At 45.3% G+C, this 25,061-nt stretch overlaps 2 protein-coding genes across 5 annotated transcripts in view; one reads left to right on the top strand and one right to left on the bottom strand.

Annotated features, from left to right (window-relative positions):
• AFTPH (aftiphilin) overlaps nt 1-25,061 on the top strand; it is a 174,014-nt gene that overhangs the window by 38,075 nt on the left and 110,878 nt on the right. The window lies entirely within an intron of this gene.
• On the bottom strand, nt 4,108-4,958 carry LOC130362872 (uncharacterized). Its single transcript, XM_056567970.1, has 2 exons — nt 4,712-4,958; nt 4,108-4,614 (listed from the first exon to the last, which is right to left on the bottom strand). The coding sequence occupies exons 1-2, from the start codon at nt 4,779-4,781 to the stop codon at nt 4,214-4,216; spliced, it is 471 nt and encodes a 156-aa protein (XP_056423945.1). The 5' UTR covers nt 4,782-4,958; the 3' UTR covers nt 4,108-4,213.

The raw sequence follows: 25,061 nt of genomic DNA, 5'->3' as shown, positions 1-25,061 counted from the left end.
CTTCATTTTGTCCGACTCCATCCAATTCTAAGGTGCATTTCTTACATAGTTTGGACGTTGCCCAGGCTGTCCGGATCTGTCTTTCCGTCACCTCCTCCTTTCGGCAGGGTGACTCCTTTTTTTTGTGCTTCTGGAGGGTAGTTGCAAGGGTCTTCCGGCTTCCAAGGCGACCATTTTGCGGTGGATCCGTTCTGCCATCTCGGAATCGTACTGTCGTAAAGGGAAGGTCCCACCTTTTTGGGTGACTGCACATTCCACGCGTTCCTTTGGGGCCTCTTGGGCGCTCAGCAATAGGACTTCGGCTCTGCAAGTCTGTAAGGCCGCTAACTGGTCGTCCTTGCACACTTTCACTAAATTCTACAAAGTGCACACATTTACGTCAGCTGACGCCAGTTTGGGTGGCAAGGTGTTGCAGGCGGCAGTGGCTCAGTCTTCTGCCTAATACTGAGTTTGGTATTTTTTCCCACCCCGGGACACAGCACCGACCCATTGTGCTTGGTTCCTATGGTTCGGTTTTCTGTCCGAAGGGTTGTTTGGGCTCACTTTTCGTCTGATTACCTTGGACCCCTGTTGGTTTCTTTCTCTGTCAGTCCTCTCCTACTGCTTTGGGACTAAACCGATTAGCTCAGTGTTGGTAAAATTATATTTTGATATCTATGTTCTCTGTGTATGTGTATATATGTAAATAGATGTATGTATGTGTGTGTGTGTGTAATATATATATTCCTGTAGGGGAACCGCACTCCCATGTGGATTACGGGTGCAAGCTGGTCCAACCCGGGCAGGGTCTCCAAATATAAACGAAAAATACAGCAGCACTCCATTATGGATGAAAAAAGTGGAGTTAGGCTTTATTCATCAGGTGCAGTACACGCTGATGTACTGCACCTGATGAATAAAGCCTAACTCCACTTTTTTCATCCATAATGGAGTGCTGCTGTATTTTTTTGTTTATATATATATATATATACATAAATGTATGTGTTGGCCGGTTTTATCGAGTTTCAATTAACCATTGTCCTAGTCCTTGTCAGCACCCCGAAGGTAGAAAAATATCCAAATGACCTTAGTAAATAGTGAGGTTTTTGTTGGATAACAAGCTTTTTCTATGATAAGGAAGAAAGTGTAAAGAAACCCTGTGATTGGTAATAGTTATACACCATTATCCACCGGGGTTTCCTTAGCCAATAAGCTTACACTTAGAGTGTTGACATATAAATGGGCTGTAATCTATTTTGGGGTATGATTTTCTTCTGCGGAGCTGTTTCTCTGCTTGTAAGAGAACATCCACCTGTATAGATACATGTACATTAAATCTGTCTGCTCATCAACACGGCTGGAGTTGACTGATCACAGGGAGAAATAGATCCTAACACTCAGGGTCAGTAGGCGGGGTATATCCTGCCAGGAATGGCCGGCTTTCTTTTGTAGGCCTAGTTTCAGCCTCCTAGAGGCAGCAAGATATACCCATGGTCTCTGTGTCCCCCAATGGATCCTGGATCATAAATAATCTACTTTTTAACTGCGCTTCTGCAGATTTAGCAAAACTACAACTCCCAGCATGCATGCCTGGGAGTTGTAGTTTTAGAACATCTGGAGAGCCGTAGGTTAGAGACCACTGGTCTAAGTGACCTGCTGTCTGTACTTGCTGCTTCCTGCCCCTAGTGTAGGTGGTCTGTGCCACCAGCAATTCGTCTGTGCTATTTGGATGGACTGTACCCCCTGTGCAGATTGCCCTTAACTGATCAGTGAATCATTTCTGATCAGCACTTTTTGGAGGTACAGATGTTTTATTTATTTAAATATTTATTTTTTATATATATATTTTTTTTAAACGGTAGTCCAGCCACACAGTGCAGAACAGTTGCTGGTGGCACAGACCGCAATTTTCTCCCAAAAATAACCCTGCAACCCAAAAAGAAAACGTTTTTATTATAGTAAAAGTAAAAAGCAGTACAGTACACCCTGAAATAATGTGAAAATAGTAGATTTACAAATGCACACTTACAGGTTGGTTGACCCTGCCCCATAAAATGTAAATGCCCTAAAGTCTCTTTTCGGTAGTGGAGCCAGCATGCGCCATGCTTGCCTCCAACACCCAGACTGCCAATAAGAGAGAAGAAGAAAGTTGTCCCATCACTTAACCTGAAACACTCTGTTTTGCCAGTTGCCGTTCAGGTAATGGTTAGTGGTATACATTGTTTCCTTACATCGAGATCACCGCACATAAATACTACACAGGAGTTCACGAACCTTATTGCCGACACAGGTCTGCGGTGGGGAAAGCCCTGTGTGTCAGCTCCTAGCGCATAAGCAGCTTATTTCCCGATACTTTGCAGATTTCTCGCAGTGTCAAATATGCTGCGTATCTGCTCATTGTGACCCTACCCTTAAGGTGCCCATACACTTTAAATAGCTGTTGACCTAACAATTGACAGGGGTCCATGTCCCTGCCGACTCTTCCCTGTCAGATGATATGGAGAGAAAGAAGCATTGGGCTTGTTAGATTTAGGGGTACTCTGCCCCTAGACATCTTATCCCCTAACCAAAGCATGGGGGATAAGATGTCAGATCATGGGGGTCCAGCAGCTGGGACCCCCGTGATCTCTGTGCAGCAGCCGGCATTTTTTTTTTTAGAACGCTGGTTGTGGGTTGTGGGGGTCATAGCCACGCCCCTCGTAACACCACGCCCCCTCAATTCAAGTCCATGGGAGGGGGTGTGCCCTCAATTCAAGTCCATGGGAGGGGGTGTGGCGTCCGCACCCCCTCCCATAGACTTGCATTGAGGAGGCATGGCGTGACGTCATGACCCCCACAATCCACTCGAAGCGTTCGGGGGCAGTGGAGTACGACTTTAGCATCTACCAAACTGTCTGGCAGGAGCTTACCCTCTACCTCTCTTTTGAACACATGAATGGTCGACCAAGCTGAATGTTCGTGTGTGTGTGTGTGTGTGTGTGTATATGTATATGTATGGGGGGTGGGGGCGGGACTTGGTGTCGAGTGAGATAACTGTTCAGCTGATAGTATTGATGGTGTGTTGGCACCTTCAGGCTGCCAGTTTCTTTATCAAACCTTATCTGTCGTGTTTACTTAGTCTTTGTTCCTATAGTTTTTTTGCAGTTCTGTTGTTTGAAACTCAAAATGCGTTTGAAAACCACATGCGTTTCAGAATGGCAAAATTACTCTTAGGCTGGATTCACATATCGAAACATTTGTATTTTATGTGCTCTGATTTTTTTTACGAAAAACTTCAGCGAGATCAAGAAATTACAATCCGTGCAATAAAAATACATTAGCAAATTTTGCAGTGCGTGAACTCTGCCTAAGAGGTGTAACATGCTTATACAACATACTTTACCATAGAAACTGGAAAACCTCTTAAAGACCCTGCCTCCTGAGCTGGTAAACAGCCAAACATGGAGGGGCCAGCAGGATTTGGGCCGCAGATCTCTACTGTTGGTATTCGGAGAATGCAGACTGACAGGTGTTTGGGGTTTTATTGTGTTCATTTTGTCCCTTTTAGATGAGACATGAGGCTGCCAGGAGGCTGGTGAATGCAGGAGATGCTTTTTGGTTGTTTTCTAGCTGAGATTTGAGTGTACACTCTCAGAAAGCGTCAATCCCTGTAGAGAAGATGGTGGTTCATGTCCTCTGTTCTTGCCCAGGGTGCCCTCTCTATGTGGTGCTGTGTTTATCTTTATTGTAGATGGCTTTGTATCCATACTAAATGACTAAAGGAGTTGTTCCTCCAGTATGTATGTATATATATATATATATATATATATATATATATATATATATATATATTTATTGCACAGATCATGGCATATTAACAACACTTGCCATATATGTACACAAAAAGAAGTTCTTAATTTCCTTACATAGTATGGTGCCACCTGGTGTTCAAAAGGTTGTGAAATGTGCACGTCCTTAGATGAGTGCTAGTGGATGCATATAATAATTGCTTCTATGGTGCTGGTCAGAGGAGGCTAGTACAACCAGTACACACAGCATTATCATAGGAATCTCCCTCCCAAGGCTTGTACCCCCATAAAGGTTCTATTTTACCTCTTCCCTGACACAGGCCTAAGCTGGTGGTACATTTCTGATAGCTGTCGGCCAACTGCATTCTCTCCAAATCTCCACATACACATGAATACTTGTCTTAAAAAACTACTTCGGTAACTAAGTTAATTAATTTATTTTTTGCTTATCTCCTACGAGGGAAACAGCGTTCTCGGCACAGGGGGCAGTGGGATTTTGTTAGTAGCCACCGGGCGATGCACGGGTGATGGAACTGGTGCTCGCATGTAATGACAGTGACCACTTCTCCCTCTTCATACTCTGCCAGACAGATGGCACACATCTCCTCAGGTCTTGCTGGACGTCTGGGCAGGTTTTGAATGGTCTCCCTCCTGCTGGGCCTGTCGGCTGGTATCTGGGGGGGCCACTCTCGCTCATGGTTGCCCTCAGCTGGTGGTGGTCTCACTAGGGGGCGGCCTCTGTCCCTTCCTCCCAATGGTCTTCCCCGCTGAAGATCAGCCCTGGCCTGCATCCTTTCCGCCCTTCTACGCTGATCAGATCTTAGCCGTTCCCGGCGAATAGTCTGGCCTAAATGAGAACAAATATATGAAGAAGAAGATGACATTTTGTTATAATATTGATTATAAAACATAAGCTAAAATGGTCTCTTAATAATATTACTTACCCGCATTTTCTGGACGCTGCAGCCATGCGATATTGCCGGCATTCATGCCGCGCACCTCCCGGGAACCCATGGGTCCTGGGATGGAGGTAGGTCCTCCCTCTCTAGACTCAGGTGGTTTTAGCCTGGATGTAATAAAGTAAATAAAATGAAAATAACAAAAACACAAAGCAGGAAGTAAACGCCAAATATATGATTTAGCTCGCCCTTCCTAAGTGAATTGAAGTCTTCACCGCTAAGTAAAGAATCCAAAGGTGCTGAAATGTCTGTGCGCAGGGGTTTCATTGCTTCTGGTTCTTTGTGATGTCATTTAGAATGTGACATCACCACAGCCTGGCGGCCATGTTGCTTCCCTCCGGCTGCACAATATCTCCAATACCATGAATGGACAGAGAACTTTTCCAGATTAAACAGAAATATAATGGGGGAGATTTATCCAAACCTGTGCAGAGGATCAGTGGGGCAGTTGCCCATAGCAACCAATCAGATAACTTCTTTTATTTTTTAGAAGCAATTTGATCGGTTTGCTATGGCAACAGGTTTCATAAATTTCCCCCAATGTGTAGTGGAAAGTTCTGATCAGTCAGTCCAAATATTATTCCAGAGCCGAAGTTATACCTGAGCCTCCGCATCTGTGGTGGACGTCCATGTAGAAATGAAGAATATTCCTCAGTCCTCCTCTCATTTACCTCCTAAAGTCTAACAGTAAAAGAAGTATAAAATGAGCCAATAAAATTACTAAACCAGACATTGTTGCAGACAGGGAAAGTGCTGTGCAGCTTATAACCACCTTTATGAAAACTGCCTCCCCAGCTGCACCTCACCAACAACTAGGGGGCGTCTCACAGATTGAGAAGCGCTGGGCTAGAGCACATCCCAGAATCCTTATAGTTATGAATCTTCACACTAGGGCTGCACGATATGTCGCAAAAGCAATCGAATCGCGATTTTTGCTTTTTGCGATATAGCGATACGGCCCCCCGGGAAAACATGCGATTATCTGCTCGGGCCGGCTCCCGTAAAAACTAAATTTAAATACTAAAAGTCAGTGTTTCCCAACCAGGGGGCCTCCAGTTGTTGCAAAACTACAACTCTTAGCATGCCCTGACCGGCAAAGGCTGTCCGGACATGCTGGGAGTAGTTGTTTCACAACAGCTGGAGGCACCCTGCTAGAATAACACTGAGCTAAGGGCACAGGGAGAAAAATAAAAAAACCTTCTGCTCGCCTAGTCCTGGTCCCTGCAGATTCGTCTCTGTGCGCTCCGGAGTTTCCTCTCTTCTTAGTACACCCTTTTCAGCCAATCACTGGCCGCAGTGGTGTCACGTGTCAAGCCAGTGATTGGCTGATGGGGAAAGGTCTTGTACTGCAGCAATACACTAGGTTTCCTGGGTCCTGCGGGAGATTGGAAATCCACACGGGAAACCCAATGTATTGCTGCAGTACAAGAATACAAGGATGTGACGGGGGGGGGGGGGGGGGGGAAGAATGTGACAAGGAGGGATGTGACGGGAGAAGAATGTGACAGGAGGTGTGACAAGGGGGAGAAGTATGTGACAAGTTGGAGGAGAATGTGACAAGGGGGTGGGGGATGGGACAAGGGGGGTTGACAAGGGAGGTGGATGTGACGGGGGTGGAGAATGTGACAAGGGGGAGATGTGAAATAGGCGGTGGACATAAAATGGGTAGGTAGATGTGAAATGGAGGCGATTGGGCATGAAATGGGGGGGATTTCACCATTTTTTTTTCATATATCGCATCGCATATCGAAATCGCAATATTTACGCCCAAAATCACAATCGCACATTTTCCCCATATCGTGCAGCCCTACTTCACACTTATCTTTCCTTCCATCTGTCTATCCATCTACTCTTGTACCAATAAAATTGTACTATTAAGGTGGCTTAAATGGGCACTGACATTATGTTAAACTTTTTGTCTATTAAAGTGCATACCATAACAAGCATAATTGTAATTTACTTACTCTGGGTTCACATCACGTTTTTGCAATACAGTATTGAGCCGTATTGAAAACCGTATGCATTGACTTTCCGTTGAAAACCGTATGCTAAAAGATGCATGCGGTTGTGTCTGTTTTGCATCCTGTAGCATAATTGTCAGTTTTTTCCCCATACCCAAAACTAGGGATCGACCGATATCGATACCGATACTCTGTGGAGGTTAGGGCCGATAGCCGTTAACTTATACCGATATTCCTGTGTAAGTTATCGGCTATTTATCCCCCCTGGTGACACCGCTTCAGATCATTGATTTAAAGCGGGCGCTTTAAATCAATAAACTGCAGCAGATTTTGCGGTGCCAGAGACTGCCGCCGCCACCCTCTTCTCTCTCCCTGCCTGTCCTGGAGTCCTCCTGAGTCCTATCACCGCCACCGCGAGAAAAAGTGAAAAACGTATACGTTTTTTTCTTAAAACTCTCAGATGCAACCGGACATAATTTTTTCAACCGTATACGGATTAAAATTTGTACACATGTTTTGATACAGTTTAGTCAGGTTTTGAGGAATCCGTTTATCAAAAACCTGATACGGGAACTGTATTGCAAAAACGTGGTGTGAGCCCAGCCTTACTTTAACTCTTAGAGTACACGTGGCATACATGTACATCACTGTGCCTTGGTACATTTTATGGTAAAATGAAAAGCGTCATAACAAAGCACAATTGGTCTTGCTAAGAAAAAGCCCTCATATTGGACTGTAGATGGGGGGAAAAATAAAGTTCTGCCTTTTAGGGAGGAGAATAAAACAAAAGATGTAAAATTGAAGTTGTCTGCGTCCTGTTAAGGATGCAGGGTGTACCTGTACGCTCTTGGTGCCTGGGCCTTAAGACACTACGGCGTACAGGTATGCCCTGCGCTCTACCGATCACTGGCGCCATTCCAGCACATTAACTGAGGGGCTCCTTAACCCCTTAAGGAGCAGGGGGTTTTCCGTTTTTGCACTTTCATTTTTTTCTCCTTACCTTAAAAAAATCATAACTCTTTCAATTTTGCACCTAAAAATCCATATGATGGCTTATTTTTTGCCCCACAAATTCTGCTTTGTAATGCCAGTCATTTTACTCAAAAATCTACGACAAAACGGGAAAAAAATCATTGTGCAACAAAATTGAAGCAAAAACACAATTTTGTAACTTATGGGGGCTTCCGTTTCTAAGCGGCACATTTTTCGGTAAAAAATTACACCTTCTCTCTATTCCGTAGGTCCATACGATTAAATTGATACCCTACTTATATAGGTTTGATTTTGTCGTACTTCTGGAAAAAATCATAACTACATGCATGAAAATGTATACGTTTAAAATTGTCATCTTCTGACCCCTATAACTTTTTTATTTTTCCGCGTATGGGGCATATGTGGTGTCTTTTTTGCGCCGTGATCTGAATTTTAAAGCAGTACTATTTTTGTATTGATCGGACTTTTTGAACGCTTTTTATTCATTTTTTCATGATATAAAAAGTGACCAAAAATACACTATTTTGGACTTTAGAATTTTTTTGCACATACGCCATTGACCATGTGGTTTAATTTACAATATAATTTTTTGATTCAGACATTTCCGCACGCGGCGATACCACATACGTTTATTTTATTTGCACCTTTTTTTTTTTTTAATGGGAAAAGGGGGGTGATTCAAACCTTTATTAGGGAAGGGGTTAAATGATCTTTTTTTTTTTCCACTTTTTTTTTTGTTGCAGTGTTATAGCTCCCATAGGGGGCTATAACACTGCACACACTGATATTTACATTGATCAATGGTTTCTCATAGGAAACCATTGATCAATTATTCTGCCGCTTGACTGCTCATGCCTGAATCTCAGGCATGGAGCAGTCATTCGGCGATCAGACAACAGGAGGCAAAGGTAAGTGACCCTCCTGCTGTCCTACAGGTTTTCGGGATGCTGCGGTGATCCCGAAGAGCCTGCTGAGCTAGCCAGGGGGTAGTTTAGTTTCACTTTAGATGCGTCGATCAACTTTGAACACCGCGTCTAAAGGGTTAATAGCGCGTGGCACCATGATCAGTGCTGCACGCTATTAGCCACGGTCCCGGCCATTGCTAGGTGCTAGGCCCGACGCGCCGTGGCCCTGTGTTCTAAAACGTGAGCGGACTCAGGACATACCGTTACGTCCTTAAGAGGTTACATCACAGCTTACATCAAAGCTAAACGTGTCTCTGGTGACCCATTGGCCTGGAAAATTAGGGTTATTGGTGCTGAGACAGCACCAATCACTCTGAAGAATAGGCAGTGAGGTGGCAGAGGTGCCACCAGTCATATCCCTGAGATTGGTTGGGACCGACCAACCAATCGCAGATCAGGGGGCAGGGGATTCATGGTTAAGTTCCCCTGCTCTACTCACCCATGGTAGTCCGGGCAGAGCAGGGGGTAGCATGTTTAGGTGCGGGTGGCCTTGCTCATTATCGGTGAGTGGTGAGGAATCTGTTGAACTGTGGCCTTCTAGCAAAACTAGAACTCCCAGCATGCCCATACAGCTGTTGATTATGCAACATCTGTACAGTGGTCTCTAAACTGTATGTTGTAAAACTAAAAGTCTTAGCATACCCATACAGCTGTTGACTGTCTGGGCATGCTGGGAATTGTAGTTATGCAACATTTGGAGGGACAAAATTTAGAGACCACTAGTCTGTGTTTTTTTTTTTTTTTTTTTTTGTTAGCACCTTGTACTGCTGTGTCTCGCTTAGACCAATAGTCTTTCTCGGTCAGCTCTTGTTTTTAGGTAGGGGTTCAGGAGCATGGCGCTACCTGTTCTTCCCCCACCCCCCCCCCCCCATATGCTGCTAAGGGGCACGGGGCATAGAATATGCACCGTTAACCCCTTCCCGCCAACAACCAGCACCTGGGGTCGCACCTTGAGTCTGTGTCCCCCTATCCCTGCTCGTCCAGCTGTCTCAGCCTGACGTGATGCAGGTGATTATAGCTGGCTGAAGACATCCTAGGTGAGTATGGCTGTCTGTCTACAGGGTGAGTATACCCCCCCCCCCCCTTCCCTCTTTTTTTCCCTAGGCTGTTAGTCTTCAGACCTTTTATGTGGAGCCTCTTAAATCTGGGACACCGGGGGAAGTTCTCATTTTTTATCTTGTTCTTGGGAAGAAGTGCTTTTCTATGCTGGGTAGCACTTTAGTGTTTTCTAGATTGCCAGGGCTCCGGGGATTGCAAGGCAGCTTCCCTCCCCGGCAATGCTTACTGTTTCCTTATATCTGGCCTCAGCAGCTAAGTTCTTTCTCTGAGCGCCTACCACAGCCCCTTTCAGCTGAGCTGCGGTCGCGCGGCTGGCTCTGTTTTACTTTTGCCTGTGCAGGCAGGCACGCGATGCGCTGATCATTACTTGGGGCTGTGGCAGGGTCTGGGATTTTGCTTGGGCGGTGCTCCCACCCTCCGCCCGCTGCCAGCCAATAGTTGTCCTGCGCTCGCACCAGGGGTCAGCTCGGTGCGCGTGCTTTGGTTTGTCATTCTCTGTACTCCTCCCTCTCATTCTCCAATGAGGTTTGTTCTGGTGGGAGGCATTCTCTGGTCAGTGCGTTTTGCTCCTCCTCTTTCTTCTCTTCTGCTGCAGACCACATTGCTGCTGCCTCTTCTCTTCAGGACACCTACAGCCTGCTTCTCGGCTCCAGATGCGGACTCAGGACCTGGGTGAGATTGCTCCATTTTCTTTGCGGACTATTGCTTGCTAGCACCTATGTCCGACCCCAGACCTGAACCTCCCCCCAGTCAGGTGATCGCGGCCCTAGTCGCCTACTATGCTGCTGTGGGCTGTAAGTCCAAAATGCTTGGTTGTTCCACTGAATCCACTTGTTCTGCCTGCACCAACAAGCGCGCCATCCCTCCTGTTCCTTTATCTCAGGATGTTCCTCCGGTACGCTCGTTGTTCGTCCCTCCCCCTGAGTGGGCTTCTTCCCTTTCGCAGTCTATTTCCCTTTCCTCCGGATCTGGTTTCCAAGTGGACAGCGCCACCTACAGTTGATCCTCCAGTTTCTCATCTGTTTAAATCTACTATCCTGCCGCTAGCGGACGCAGAATCCCTTAAGGATCTTGAGGACAAGAAGATCAAGAATTTGGTGAAATTTGCCTTTGAAGCAGCAGGCTTGTCCTTGCTACCCACCTTCACATCCGCTTCGGTGGCCAAGGCAGTTTCGGTTTGGGCTTCCCAGCTAAGACAGGGTATTCTGTCAGGCATACAACGGGGGGACTTGGCTGATCTCGCTCGCCAACTCTCTCAGGCTGTTACACAGGCTTGTAGTGCGGGTGATCCTGATTAAAACGCTCCTTACCTGGTTAAAAATGGTTCAGTGGTTCTTAAGATATCTTTATTTTTAGTTTTCTGTTATTCCCTGGCTTGGGACTCAGTGGGAGGTGTTATCATCTGGGACTCGGCCACACGTCATTATAGCTGGGCGGAGCTGCCGCCCGGCTCGTGAATATTCATGAACTTATCCTCGCGGCCCTCCCCACCAGACCTAGAAAAAGGAGTTAGACTACGAGGATAAGGTCATGAATATTCATGAGCCGGGCGGCAGCTCCGCCCAGCTATAATGACGTGTGGCCGAGTCTCAGATGATAACACCTCCCACTGAGTCCCAAGCCAGGGAATAACAGAAAACTAAAAATAAAGATATCTTAAGAACCACTGAACCATTTTTAACCAGGTAAGGAGCGTTTTAATCAGGATCACCCGCACTACAAGCCTGTGTAACAGGTTTAGTGCGGGTGATTCTGATGACAGATTTCCTTTAAGGCGTGGGATGCAGATGCTGCTTCAAAGAAATCTCTAACAGAGTTAGGCTGAGTTCACACTACGATTTGTAACTACGGTTCCCCTATACGACTGGGAGGAGGGGGGTGGGGCTTAATCGCGGCGCCCGCACTCAGCCGTATAGGGGTACCCTATTTAATGCATGTCTATGAGCCGACCAGAGTGAACCGCAGCCTCCGGTTGGATGCTTTTTCGGCCGTATGCGGTTTCCCGACCGTAGGCAAAAACGCGGTCGACCACGCTTTTGCCTGCGGTCGGGAAACTGCATACAGCCAAAAAACGCAGCTGTTCGGAGGCTGCGGTTCACTCCGGTCGGCTCATTGACATGCATTAAATACGGTTCCCCTGTACGGCTGAGTGCGGGCGTCGCGATTAAGCCCCCCCTACTTCCAGCCGTATACGGGAACCGTAGTTACAAATTGTAGTGTGAACCCAGCCTTACCTTTCTGTTTCCTGGCTCTTTGGGAAACGACTTAATGAAATTATTTCTGAAGCTACTGGGGGTAAAAGTTCTCTGCTGCCGCAGAACAAACCGCTGCTCCGATACCCGTCAGAAGGCGGCTTCCTTTCGGCCCTTTCGGTCCTTTACATCGGGTCGTCTTCCCAAGCAGCCGCACTCCCAATCTCTGAAAGCCCCTTCCTTCAAGGCATTTCCTTCCTTGAAGTCAGACAACCGTTCTGGTGGGTTCGCGGCCAAGTCTGATAACCGTAAGCCTTTCTCCTACTGAAGGGGCGCTCCCACCCGTGTCATCTTCTGCCTCTTTTCGGGGACGATTGGCTAGCTCAGGTTCAGGACTCTTGGGTACAGGACTTCATATCAGATGGTTATCAGATAGAGTTCGCTTCTCTCCCCAGGGATCGTTTCTTCCGTCCTCGATCCGGCGGCCTTTCAGGTTGCTTTAATTACACTCCTCGCTCAGGAAGTGATTGTGCCAGTTCCGCCAGTTCGAATCTCTTCATCGTCCCCAAGAAGTAGGGCTCTGTCCGTCCCATTCTGGACCTCAAGTTACTAAACTGTTGTGGCTTTAGTCCCTCCGCTCTGTGGTGGCTTCCATGGACCAGCGGGAGTTTCTTTAGTCTGTGGACATCCGGGATGCCTTTCTGTACATCCCTATTTTCCGTGCCCATCAGCGTTTCCTCCGCTTCGCTATTCATGGCGGTGGTGAGGGCCCGGAGGATCTTGGTTCTCCTTTACCTGGATGACCTTTTAATCAAAGCCCCGTCCTGGTCCCAAAACTTGGAGAGCCTTCATCTCGCGGTATAGACTCTGTCCGCCTTCGGTTGGGTGATCAACCGGGAAAAGTCCAACCTCTCTCCCTCCCAGTCTCTGGTATTTCTGGGTCTTCTTTTCGACACAGCACCTGTCTGTGTTTGTCTTCCGTTGGACAAGCAGCGCTCTCTGCAGAAGGGTGTCAGTCGCCTCTCTCTGGTTCCGATTTGCTTCTTCATGGAGGCTCTGGGCCGGATGGTAGTGGCCATGGAGGAAGTCCGCTTTGCCCAGTTTCGCTATCGTCCTCTCCAGCTGGCCATCTTGGCCAGTTGGGACAAATACCCATCGACTCTGGATCCCCAGATTTTTCTGCCCCTCTGTTCGGCGGTCTCTTCTGTGATGGCTCCATTCTCCCCTCCTTCTCCAGGGGCGGTCTTTTCTTCCTCTCCACTGGCAGGTCATCACGACCGATGGGTGTCTCCAGGGCTGGGGGGGGGGTTGCGTTTCTGGACCTTACGGGCCAGGGTCGCTGGTCTCCTCTGGAGGCTCGCTTTCCCATCAATCTTCTGGAGCTCCGAGCCATCCTTCTTTGTCTCCACTAGGAGATCCTCTTACACGTTTGTCCGGTCCGTGCCCAGTCAGAAAGCTACGGCTGTGGCTTATACCAATCGCCAGGGTGATGGAGGAGGTCTCCAAGATTTCGGAGGGAAGCGTACTTCCCTTCACGTCTCGCCACAACAGGCAGGTTCCTTGCTTGGTAGCGAAGTCGCGAGACCCTCTGGCTCTGGCAGTGGACGCACTGGTCATCCCCTTATCTCTTTCTGCCTCTCCCTCTCCTGCCCAGGGTTCTGTGGAAACTCAAGGTAGAGGGTGTTCCCGCCATTCTGGTGGCTCCAGACTGGCCCAGGCACGTGTGGTAAGCTGACGTAATTCAGCTGGTCGCCGTTGTACCGCTGCATCTTCCACTTTGCCCCGATCTGCCCTCCCAGGGTCCTCTCTGCCACCCCAGTTTACTGCTGCTGCATTTGACGGCATGGCGGTTGAAACCATGGTTCTGAGAGCTTGGGGGTTTTCTTTCTGGGTGATTCGCACCATGCTTTGGGCTCGGAAGCCTTCCTCCTCAAGGATTAACCACCGCACCTGGTGGGCTTATTTCCAGTGGTGTGATGCTCAGTCAGTTTTCCCGATAGTTTTTCCTTTCTGCGCCTTCTGGCCTTTTTACAATCTGGTTTGGATCAGCGCTTGACACTCAGCTCTTTTAAGGGTCAAGTGTCTGCCCTTTCTATTCTGTTTCAGCGGCAGTTGGCTTCCAATTCTCACACCTGCACCTTTCTACAGGGCGTGTCCCATGCTGCGCTGCCTTTCAGGTCTCCCACTCCTCCTTGGGATCTCAACCTGGTGTTTGGCGCTTTGAGGGAGGCTCAGTTCGAACCTCTTCGGGACACCTCTTCGCATCCTTTCTTGGAAGGTCGCCTTTCTCATCGCGATTACCTCAATTAGGAGGGTCTCGGACCTGGCGGCTCTTTCCTGTGGCTCCCCCCTTTTGGTCCTTCATTAGGACAAGGTGGTTTTTCGGCCTCCTCCCTCCTTCTTGCCCAAGGTGGTTTCCCCCTTTCACATGAACGAGGAGATTGTTCTTCCGTCATTTTGTCAGACTCCATACAATGCTAAGGAGCGTTTCTTACATTGTCCGGACGTTGTCCAGGCTGTCCGGATTTGTCTTTCAGTCACCTCCTTCTTTTGGCAGGGTGACTCTTTTTTGTGCTTCTGGAGGGTAGTCGCAAGGGTCTTCCGGCTTCCAAGGCGACCATTTTGCGGTGGATCTGTTCTGCCATCTCTGAATCATACTGTCGTAAAGGGAAGGTCCCACCTTTTTGGGTGACTGCACATTCCATGCTTTCCTTTTGGGGCTTCTTGGGCGCTCAGCAATAGGGCTTCGGCTCTGCAAGTCTGTAAGGCTGCCACCTGGTCGTCCTTACACACTTTCACTAAATTCTACAAAGTTCACACATTTGCGTCAGCTGACACCAGTTTGGGTCGCAAGTTGTTGCAGGCGGCAGTGGCTCAGTCTTCTGCCTGATTCTGAGCTCGGTATTTTTTCCCACCCGGGGACTGCTTTGGTACGTCCCACAGTCTTGGTGTCCCCCAATGGAGCCGACTGAGCAAAGTTAGATTTTTTTTTTTATGCTTACTGTAAAACCTCTTTCTCGGAGTATCCATTGGGGGACACAGCACGCACCCATTGTGCTTGGTTCCTATGGTTCGTTTTTCTGTCCGAAGGGTTGTTTGGGCTGCCTTTTTGTATGGTTCCCTTGGGCCCCTGCTGGTTTCTTTCTCGGTCAGTCCTCTCCTACTGCTTTGGGACTAAACTGATTAGGCTCAGTGTTAGTAAAATTATATTTTGATATCTATGTTCTGTGTGTGTGTGTATATATGTATGTATATATACACAGGGGTGTGGAAATTAAAAAAAAAAAAAAACTACTTGTCCAAGGGACTAAAGCGGAACACAATCTACTTGTCCCTCAAGAAAATCCACTTGCCCTGGTAGATAAAATAATTTCAACCAAAATAGTACGATTCCCCCACCCCACTAGACCACCAGGGATGGATATAAGATCCTTTAGACACTGTTGTCAACTTTAACAGCGGTGATCTAATGGTTTAATAGCGTCCACGGTGATCGCAGCATGTCAGGCTATTAGCGGAGGGAGAGCTGTAGCTCCTTTTACGCCTAAGCCAAGCCCAGAAAAGTCTAGATGTAACTTTTTGATCACCATAAAAAATTTCTAATATGAAGTGACCAAAAATGAGCAATTCTGGACTATTCTTTTACATTTACACCGTTCACCGTACGTTTAATTAACATTATATTTTAATAGTCTGGACATTTCCACATGCAGCGATACCACTTATGTTCATTTTTGTACATAATTTTTATTAAAAGAAAATTGGAAACTTTTATTAGGAAAGGGGCTTATTCACATATATACGCACTTTTTAAAATATTTTAAACACTATTTTTCAGTCTTCATAGGGACATGTGTTACTGGGGGGTGTTCTGCTTATCCAGTTTATGTGCTGCATTTTATTTACTCTAATTATGTGTCAGAAAATGCTGGAAGTTGCATTTAGTTACTAGATAACTACAACTCTCAGCATGCCCTGATACAGCCTATGGTTGTGTGGGTGTTGCAGCATGTTGCACTGTATAGTAGTACAGTTAAGGTTATTGTGTTACATGCTGGGAGTTGTAGTTTTGGATCGTGTCAGTCAGTTTGGTTCGTGTCAGCTGCAGAACTACAACTCCCAGCATGCCCTGATGCAGCCTATGGCTCTGCAGCTGACCTGAACCAAAACTACAACTCCCAGCATGTTACACTTTATAGTTCTACAGTTTAGGTTATGGTGTAACATGCTGGGAGTTGTAATTTTGGTTCAGGCGTGTTTGCGTGCATCCGTGGGGCTCTTGGTTGGCGGGTGAGTATGAAGGGGGGAGGGATTCTGGGATGGTGCAATTCAGTGCGGGTGGCCAGAAGCCACTAAAAATAAATAAAATTAGATGGTACAACTGGCGGCAGTGCCCCCCCCCCCCCACATCATACATTACATACACACGTGACAGATACATCATACACATACACTCACACCATACATATGCACACATCATACATACACCCGCCACTGCCCACCCACATCATATATTACATACACACATCCATTCACACTATACATATACACATCACACATCCACTCACACTATACATATACACATCACACATACACTCACACTATACATATACACATCACACATACACTCACACTATACATATACATACACCGCTGCCCCCCCCACATCATACATCACATACATACACACATAGACAGACATCATACACACACCATACATTACATACACATCACACATAGACAGACATCATACATTACATACACATTACACATAGACAGACATCATACACACAGTATACATTACATACACATCATACACACAGTATACATTACATACACATCACACACACAGTATACATTACATACACATCACACACACAGTATACATTACATACACATCACACACACAGACATCATACACACAGTATACATTACATACACATCATACACACAGTATACATTACATACACATCATACACACAGTATACATTACATACACATCACACACACAGACATCATACACACAGTATACATTACATACACATCATACACACAGTATACATTACATACACATCATACACACAGTATACATTACATACACATCACACACACAGACATCATACACACAGTATACATTACATACACATCATACACACAGTATACATTATATACACATCACACACACAGACATCATACACACAGTATACATTACATACACATCATACACACAGTATACATTACATACACATCATACACACAGTATACATTACATACACATCATACACACAGTATACATTACATACACATCATACACACAGTATACACACATCATACATTACATACACATCATACACACAGTATACACACATCATACATTACATACACATCACACACAGACATTATACACACATCACACAGACATTATACACACATCACACACAGACATCACACACATTATACATTACATACACATCACACACAGACATCATACACACATTATACATTACATACACATCACACAGACAGACATCATAAACACATTATCCATTACATACACACATAACACACAGACCTTATACACACATTATCCATTACATACACATCAAACATAGACATTATACACACATTATCCATTACATACACATCAAACATAGACATTATACACACATTATCCATTACATACACATCACACACAGACATTATACACACATCACACATACACTCACACCCTACATATACAACCACCCTTCCTGTCGCCTGTATTCTCTGCCTCCTCACCTGAGCCGCCATGAGTGGACATCAGAGCTGTAGTCCCGGACAGTGTGAGGTTAAATGGGTTTAAAAATCTCCCCTCACACCGGACGTCCTCTCCTCTCTCCCCTCCCCCGCTCTGTGTTTTCCCCGTGCAAACATGCAGCCTCCCCGTGGTGAATTAGGTCCTGTGAAGAAAGAGCAGGGGGAAGGATAGAGCTGTGTGCGGGGGAGGGGAGGAGCTGTGTGCCGAGCTGTGGACATCCTTTCTCTCCCCCTGTCTTCTTGTGTTATGTGTAGCTGCGTCCTCCATCCTCCGGGAGGATTAGATAAGGGGGCGGGGCTCAATTATATAATGCGAACGTGCGACCTCGGGCTCTGCGGTCAGCCCGCTGCCCCCTCCATACACTCTGAGCGCCGGTGTGAGGTGTAGACTTGCATCGGCTCCTGCGCCTCACACCGGCAGTAAAGAAAAATAAGGGGGAAGTTGGTCTGTCCCTGCTAGCCCGATACAGGGCTAAATCTATAAACAATTCACCTGCCCGGCGCCCAAAACTACTTGTCCCGGGCGTCGGGCGATAGAATTTCCACATCCCTGATATAAATATAATTTTCTAACTTGGTGGCTGGTATTGGCTGGTTTTATCTAGTTTCAATTAACCATTGTCCTAGTCCTGGCAAGTACCCAGAAGTTGGAAAACTATCCGAATGACCTTGGTAAATAATGAGGTTTTTGTTGAATAACAAGCTTTTTCTATGATAAGGAAGAAAGTGTAAAGGAACCCTGTGATTGGTAATAGTTATACACCATTATCCACCGGGGTTTCCTTAGACAATAAGCTTACACTTAGAGTGTTGCCAAATAAATGGGCTGTAATCTATTTCTGGGTATGATTTTCTTCTGCGGAGCTGTTTCTCTGCTTGTAAGAGAACATCCACCTGTATCGATGCATGTGTATTATATCTGTCTGCTAATCAACACGGCTGGAGTTGACTGATCACAGGGAGAAATAGATCCTAACAAATGGTCCTTCGAACCCAAAACAAAGAGTGGACTTTGGGTCGAACGGTACCGACCAAAATACTCAGTGAGTATTGAGTCTTAAGTCGCTGAGGACAAAAGCTCAACCTTAGCTGTGAAACAGGGGCTGGTTGGTATCGGGACCCAAAGTCGTCTGAGAGGTAAGACAGACCGTTTTTCTCTCTTTCTTTCTCTTTGCTTGAGGTGATTTCAGTATTGCACACCGGCACTATTGTTGATCATATAACAACTTGGTGACATAGTGGCCGAAGACAGGCTTTGTGTTGATACCAGATAGAGCAGTGGTTCTCAACCTATTTTGCCTGAGTTACCCCTTGACAGCCCATTCCCCTATAAATTGTACCCCCATATTAGAGGCATTTTGTAATTATTATAGTATAATTCATATGTTTTACTTTCCTCTTCCTATCTCCCCAGTCCCCCGACATCTTTCTCGGTGCAGTGATGTCAGCCTACCATTTCTTTCAAAGTAGTCCAGACAAGTATCCAGTGGCTGCCATTACTGATTTTTTTTTTCAAGTACCACCTGGAGAACTGATAACATAGTTATTCTTATATTTTCCCCAGCCCTATTCCTACTCTCCCATCCCTGGGGGGTTAATCATTTTTTGCTTGACCCTAACATGCTTACGTCCCCAGATTAATTCATTTATTTTTCTCTCTATTTCTTTGAAGTGTTTATCGGCAACCCAAATTGGAGCTGCTCTAAGGGGATCGGTAATAGAACGCTTTTTATTTATACCACTCTGTCTGCGAAAGTTAAAGGCAGTTTATTCCAGATATCCAATTTACTTTGAATTTTGTTCAGTATAGGTGTAGTATTAAGTTTAATGTATTGTATTGTATTTTTTGTAATTTTAACCCTTTCCCGCAGAATGTCATATATAAACGCCGGGTTGTGCAGTGCGTTCGCGCATCTCGACGTTTATAAATGACATTCAGTTAACCCGGCGATGCGCAGCATCGCACGGGTTAACCAGCAGAAGTCCCACTGTTTCCAGCAGGGGACAACTTCTGCTTCACCCCCCAGGACCATCGATTGATGGTCCTGGTCAGCGATCACTGTGATTGGTCACAGCGACCTGGGGTGAAAGTTCAGATCCCCCGCACTGCCCGCCCCTGGAAGTCGGGCAGAACGGGGGACGATGGCTGCGGGGGCTCGCGGGGACCTGCGGCATAGGTGGGGGAACACGCGGGGACCGGCGGCCTTACCCGAACCAGCGGCGGGACCGAGGAGCAGCGCGGGACCGAGGAGCAGCGCGGGACCGGCCACATGGAGGAGCAGCGATGGGACCGGCAGGTAAGTATATGGTCCTCAGAGGCAGCAGTGAAGATCTTCACTGCTGCTTCTAGGAGTCTGAAAACTACAACTCTCAGCATGCCTAGACAGCCTTTTGCTGTCTTGGCATGCTGGGAGTTGTAGTTTTGCAACATTTGGAGGGCCCCAGTTTGGAGACCATTGTATAATGGTCTCCAGTCTGTGCTCTTCCAGCTGGTGCAAAACTACAACTCCCAGCATGCACTGACTGTCCAGGCATGCTGGGAGTTTTAGTTCAGCAACATCTGGCCCTTCAGATGTTGCCGAACTACAACTCCCAACATGCCCTTCAGCTGTCTGGGCATGCTGGGAGTTGTAGTTTTGCAACAACTGGAGACACACTGGTTGGGAAACATTGTCTGTTTCTAACTCAGTGTTTCCTAACCTGTGTGCCTCCAGCTGTTGCAGAACTATAACTCCCAGCATGCACTAACAGACCATGCATGCTGGGAGTTGTGGTTTTGCAACAGCTGGTGAGCTGGTGCACCCCCCCCTGTGAATGTACAGGGTACATTCACATGGGCGAGGGTTTTACAGTGGGTTTCTCGCTGCAAGTTTGAGATGCAGCAAATTTTGCGCTGGGAAACTCGCTGTAATCCCCCGCCCATGTGACTGTACCCTAAAAACACTACACTACACTACACTAACACAAAATAAAATAAAAAGTTTAAAACACTACATATACACATACCCCTACACAGCCCCCCTCCCCCAATAAGAACGTCCGGTACACCACTGTTTCCAAAGCAGAGCCTCCAGCTGTTGAAAAACAACAACTCCCAGTATTGTCGGACAGCCGTTGACTGTCCACGCATGCTGGGAGTTTTGCAATAGCTGGAGGCACCCTGTTTGGGAATCACTGGCGTAGAATACCCCTATGTCCACCCCTATTCAAATCCTTAATTTAGGCCTCAAATGCACATGGCGCTCTCACTTTGGAGCCCTGTCGTATTTCAGGGCAACAGTTTAGGCCCACATATGGGGTATCGCCGTACTTGGGAGAAACTGCGTTACAAGGTTTGGGGGGCTTTTTCTTCTTTAACCCTTCATGAAAAGGAAATGTTGGAGTCTACAACAGAATGTTAGTGTAAAAAAAAAAATTTTTACACTAACATGCTGATGTTGCCCTATACTTTACATTTTCACAAGAGGTAAAAGAGAAAAAAGCCCCCCAAAATTTGTAACGCAATTTCTCCTGACTACAGAGATACCCCATATGTGAGCGCAAAGTGCTCTGGGGGTGCACAACAAGGCCCAGAAGGGAGAGTGCACCATGTACATTTGAGGTGACTTGCACAGGGGTGGCTGATTGTTACAGCGGTTTTGACAAACGCAAAAAAAAAAAAAAAAAAAACACATGTGACCCCATTTCGGAAATGACACCCCTCACGGAATGTAATGAGGGTGCAGTGAGAATTTATCCCCCACAGGTGTCTGACGGATCTTTGGAACAGTGGTCCGTGAAAATGAAAACTTGTACAGCCCACTGTTCCAAAGATCTGTCAGACAACAGTGTGGGGCAAATGCTCACTGTACCCCTTGTTACGTTCCTCAAGGGGTCTAGTTTCCAAAATAGTATACCATGTGTTTTTTTATTAATTTTTTTGCTGTTCTGGCACATTAGGGGCTTCCTATATGCGACATGCTCCCCGAGCAAAATTTGCTCTCAAAAAGCCAAATATGACTCCTTCTCTTCTGAGCATTGTAGTTCGCCCATAGTGCACTTCAGGTCAACTTATAGGGTACCTCCATACTCAGAAGAGATGGGGTTACAAATTTTGGGGGGGTATTTTCTGCTATTAACCCTTGCAAAAATGTGAAATTTGGGGGAAACACACATTTTAGTGGAAAAAAAAAATTTTTTTTTTACATATGCAAAAGTCGTGAAACACCTGTGGGGTATTAAGGCTCACTTTATTCCTTATTACGTTCCTCTAGGGGTCTAGTTTCCAAAATGGTATGCCATGTGAGGGTTTTTTGCTGTTGTGGCACCATAGGGGCTTCTTAAATGCAACATGCCCCCCCCCCAAAAACCATTTCAGAAAAACGTACTCTCCAAAATCCCCTTGTCGCTCTTTCCCTTCTGAGCCCTCTACTGCGCCCGCCGAACACTTTACATGGACATATGAGGTATTTTCTTACTCAAGAGAAATTGGGCTACAAATACAAATATACATTTTCTCCTTTTACCCCTTGTAAAAATTTAAAAATTGGGTCTACAAGAACATGCGAGTGTAAAAAATGAAGATTTTGAATTTTCTCCTTCACTTTGCTGCTATTCCTGTGAAACACCTAAAGGGTTAATACACTTACTGAATGTCATTTTGAATACTTTGGGGGGTGCAGTTTTTATAATGGGGTCTTTTGTGGGGTATTTCTAATATGAAGACCCTTCAAATCCACTTCAAACCTGAACTGGTCCCTGAAAAATAGTGAGTTTGAAAATTTTGTGAAAAATTTCAAAATTGCTGCTGAACTTTGAAGCCCTCTGGTGTCTTCCAAAAGTAAAAATTTGTCACTTTTATGATGCAAACATAAAGTAGACATATTGTATATGTGAATAAAAAAATTTTTTATTTGTAATATACATTTTCCTTACAATTAGAGAGCTTCAAAGTTAGAAAAATGCTAAATTTTCAAATTTTTCATCAAATTTTAGGATTTTTCACAAGGAAAGGATGCAAGTTACCACAAAATTTTAACACTATGTTAAAGTAGAATATGTCACGAAAAAACAATCTCGGAATCAGAATGATAACTAAAAGCATTCCAGAGTTATTAATGTTTAAAATGACAGTGGTCAGATGTGCAAAAAATGCTCTGGTCCTTAAGGCCAAAATGGGCTTGGTCCTGAAGGGGTTAATTCCTAAATATTATAGTACTTCATTAGGCTTAAAGATAGATGTATCACTCATTAACCTATTTGTATTGTTATCTAACGGGAGCATTCCTGATTTTGTCCAATTGATCCTATTACCTGAATAGTTTCCATATTCTTCAACTATTTCCATTATACCCTTTTATTTTTTCTATTGGATTTTTAACGAAAAGTAAAACATAGTCTGCATAAAGTATTTTTTTTTCCTTTTGAGCCATTAATTCCAAACCCTTCAAATCTATCTGTATTCCTAATGATCTGGGCCAATGGTTCAATCGCGATGGCAAACAAGGTGGGAGATAATGGGTCCCTGTCTGGTGCCTCTTCCCAGGGTAAAACTTGTTGACATACTACCATTAATTTTTTATCTTTGCAGTGGGAGAATGATATATCACTTTTATTGCCCTTTTTATTAGTTCCCCCAGATTAATTTCTTCAACCACCTTCTCCAGGTATCCCCACTCCACCCACTGGGATCCCCTGTTCCTATCTGGATATTAAGAAATGTTCTCTGAATGTTGCTATATATATTCCTATCTTGTATAAAGCCATTTTGCTCCTCCCCAATTATTTCCTTGATTACTTTCTGTAAACGGAGAGCCCAAATTTTAGCAAAGAGTTTAATCTGTATTAAGTAATGATATTGGGCTGTAGGAACCAACTTCTTGCTCATCTTTACCTTATTTTGGAATAAGAACAATACAGGCTTTCGCCATTGAGGGGGATAGTTTCCCCCTCATTAAGGATTCATTAAAAGTTTCCAAAAGTAAAGGCAGTAGCGTAGCCCTTAATACTCTGTATATCTCAAAAACCAACCCATCACTCCCTTGGGTGGAGTTTCCTGTACATGACTTTAAAGGAGTACTCCGGTGCACACTTTTTTCATGTTCTCCCGCCCGGGCTGCAAAATAAAAGAAAAAGCACTTTATCTTACCTGCCAACGAGCCCCCGGTGCTCCGGTACAGGTGTTCGGTCCCCGGGCTGTATTCTTCTTACTTCCTGTTAGCCCGGCTCGTCACACGGAGCTTCAGCCTATCACCGGCCACAGCGATGTCCCACCTCGGCCAGTGATAGGCTGAAGCTCCGTGTGACGAGCCGGGCTAACAGGCAGTAAGAAGAATACAGCCCGGGGACCGAACACCTGTACCGGAGCTCCGGGGGCTCGTTGGCAGGTAAGATAAAGTGCGTTATCTTTTATTTTGCAGCCCGGACGGGATAACATGAAAAAAGTGTGCACCGGAGTACTCCTTTAATACCATTCTAAGCTCTTCTAAACTAATTTCTTTATTTATTTCCTGTTTTTGTTCCTCTGAAATTTTTTGTAGATTCAATTTACTCAGTTTTCTATCTCAAAATTTGGTTGTTTATCCTCACTTTTATACAGCTCTTGATAATATTTGATAAGAATTGTCTGTTCGATTTCTTCATTAGTATAAACCAATCTGTCATTTTCATATTTTATTACTCTAATATCCTTGCTCTCTTTCTGGTTTTTTATTATACCCATAAGCCACCTTCTACATATTGTTTTTGTCCCCTAAAAAAATGTGTGTTGTGCTTTCTCTAAAGTGTGCTCTTTATATCTATTCTGTACTAGAATTAATCTATCCCAATTAGAGATGAGCGAACTTACAGTAAATTCGATTCGTCACGAACTTCTCGGCTCGACAGTTGATGACTTTTCCTGCATAAATTAGTTCAGCCTTCAGGTGCTCCGGTGGGCTGGAAAAGGTGGATACAGTACTAGGAAAGAGTCTCCTAGGACTGTATCCACCTTTTCCAGCCCACCGGAGCACCGGAAAGCTGAACTAATTTATGTAGGAAAAGGCATCAACTGCCGAGCCGAGAAGTTCGTGACGAATCGAATTTACTGTAAATTCGCTCATCTCTAATCCCAATCCTTAATTTTGCTAATTTGTGCATATATAACTTCTAAGTCTTTAATCTCTCTAACCCCTTAAGGACCAGGCCAATTTTCACTGTAGGACCAGAGCGTTTTTTGCACATCTGACCACTTTCACTTTAAGCATTAATAACTCCTTTCATTCTGATTCCGAGATTGTTTTTTTCGTGACATATTCTACTTTATGTTAGTGGTAAAATTTTGTCGATACTTGCATAATTTCTTGGTGAAAAATTCCAAAACTTTATAAAAAAATAAAAAATGTTGCATTTT

Source organism: Hyla sarda, chromosome 3, assembly GCF_029499605.1.
Source record: "Hyla sarda isolate aHylSar1 chromosome 3, aHylSar1.hap1, whole genome shotgun sequence".
Taxonomy (NCBI): domain Eukaryota; kingdom Metazoa; phylum Chordata; class Amphibia; order Anura; family Hylidae; genus Hyla; species Hyla sarda.
The sequence above is the reverse complement of the archived record's forward strand: the minus strand, read 5'-3'. Positions and strand labels throughout refer to the sequence as shown.

What these genes read in the sequence shown, in the direction of transcription:
- LOC130362872 (XM_056567970.1), bottom strand. Translation starts at nt 4,781, where the DNA reads ATGGGTTCCCGGGAGGTGCGCGGCATGAATGCCGGCAATATCGCATGG. An exon ending in GCAGCGTCCAGAAAATGCGG is followed by an intron (nt 4,615 to 4,711) that starts GTAAGTAATATT and finishes GTTCTCATTTAG; the next exon opens with GCCAGACTATTCGCCGGGAA.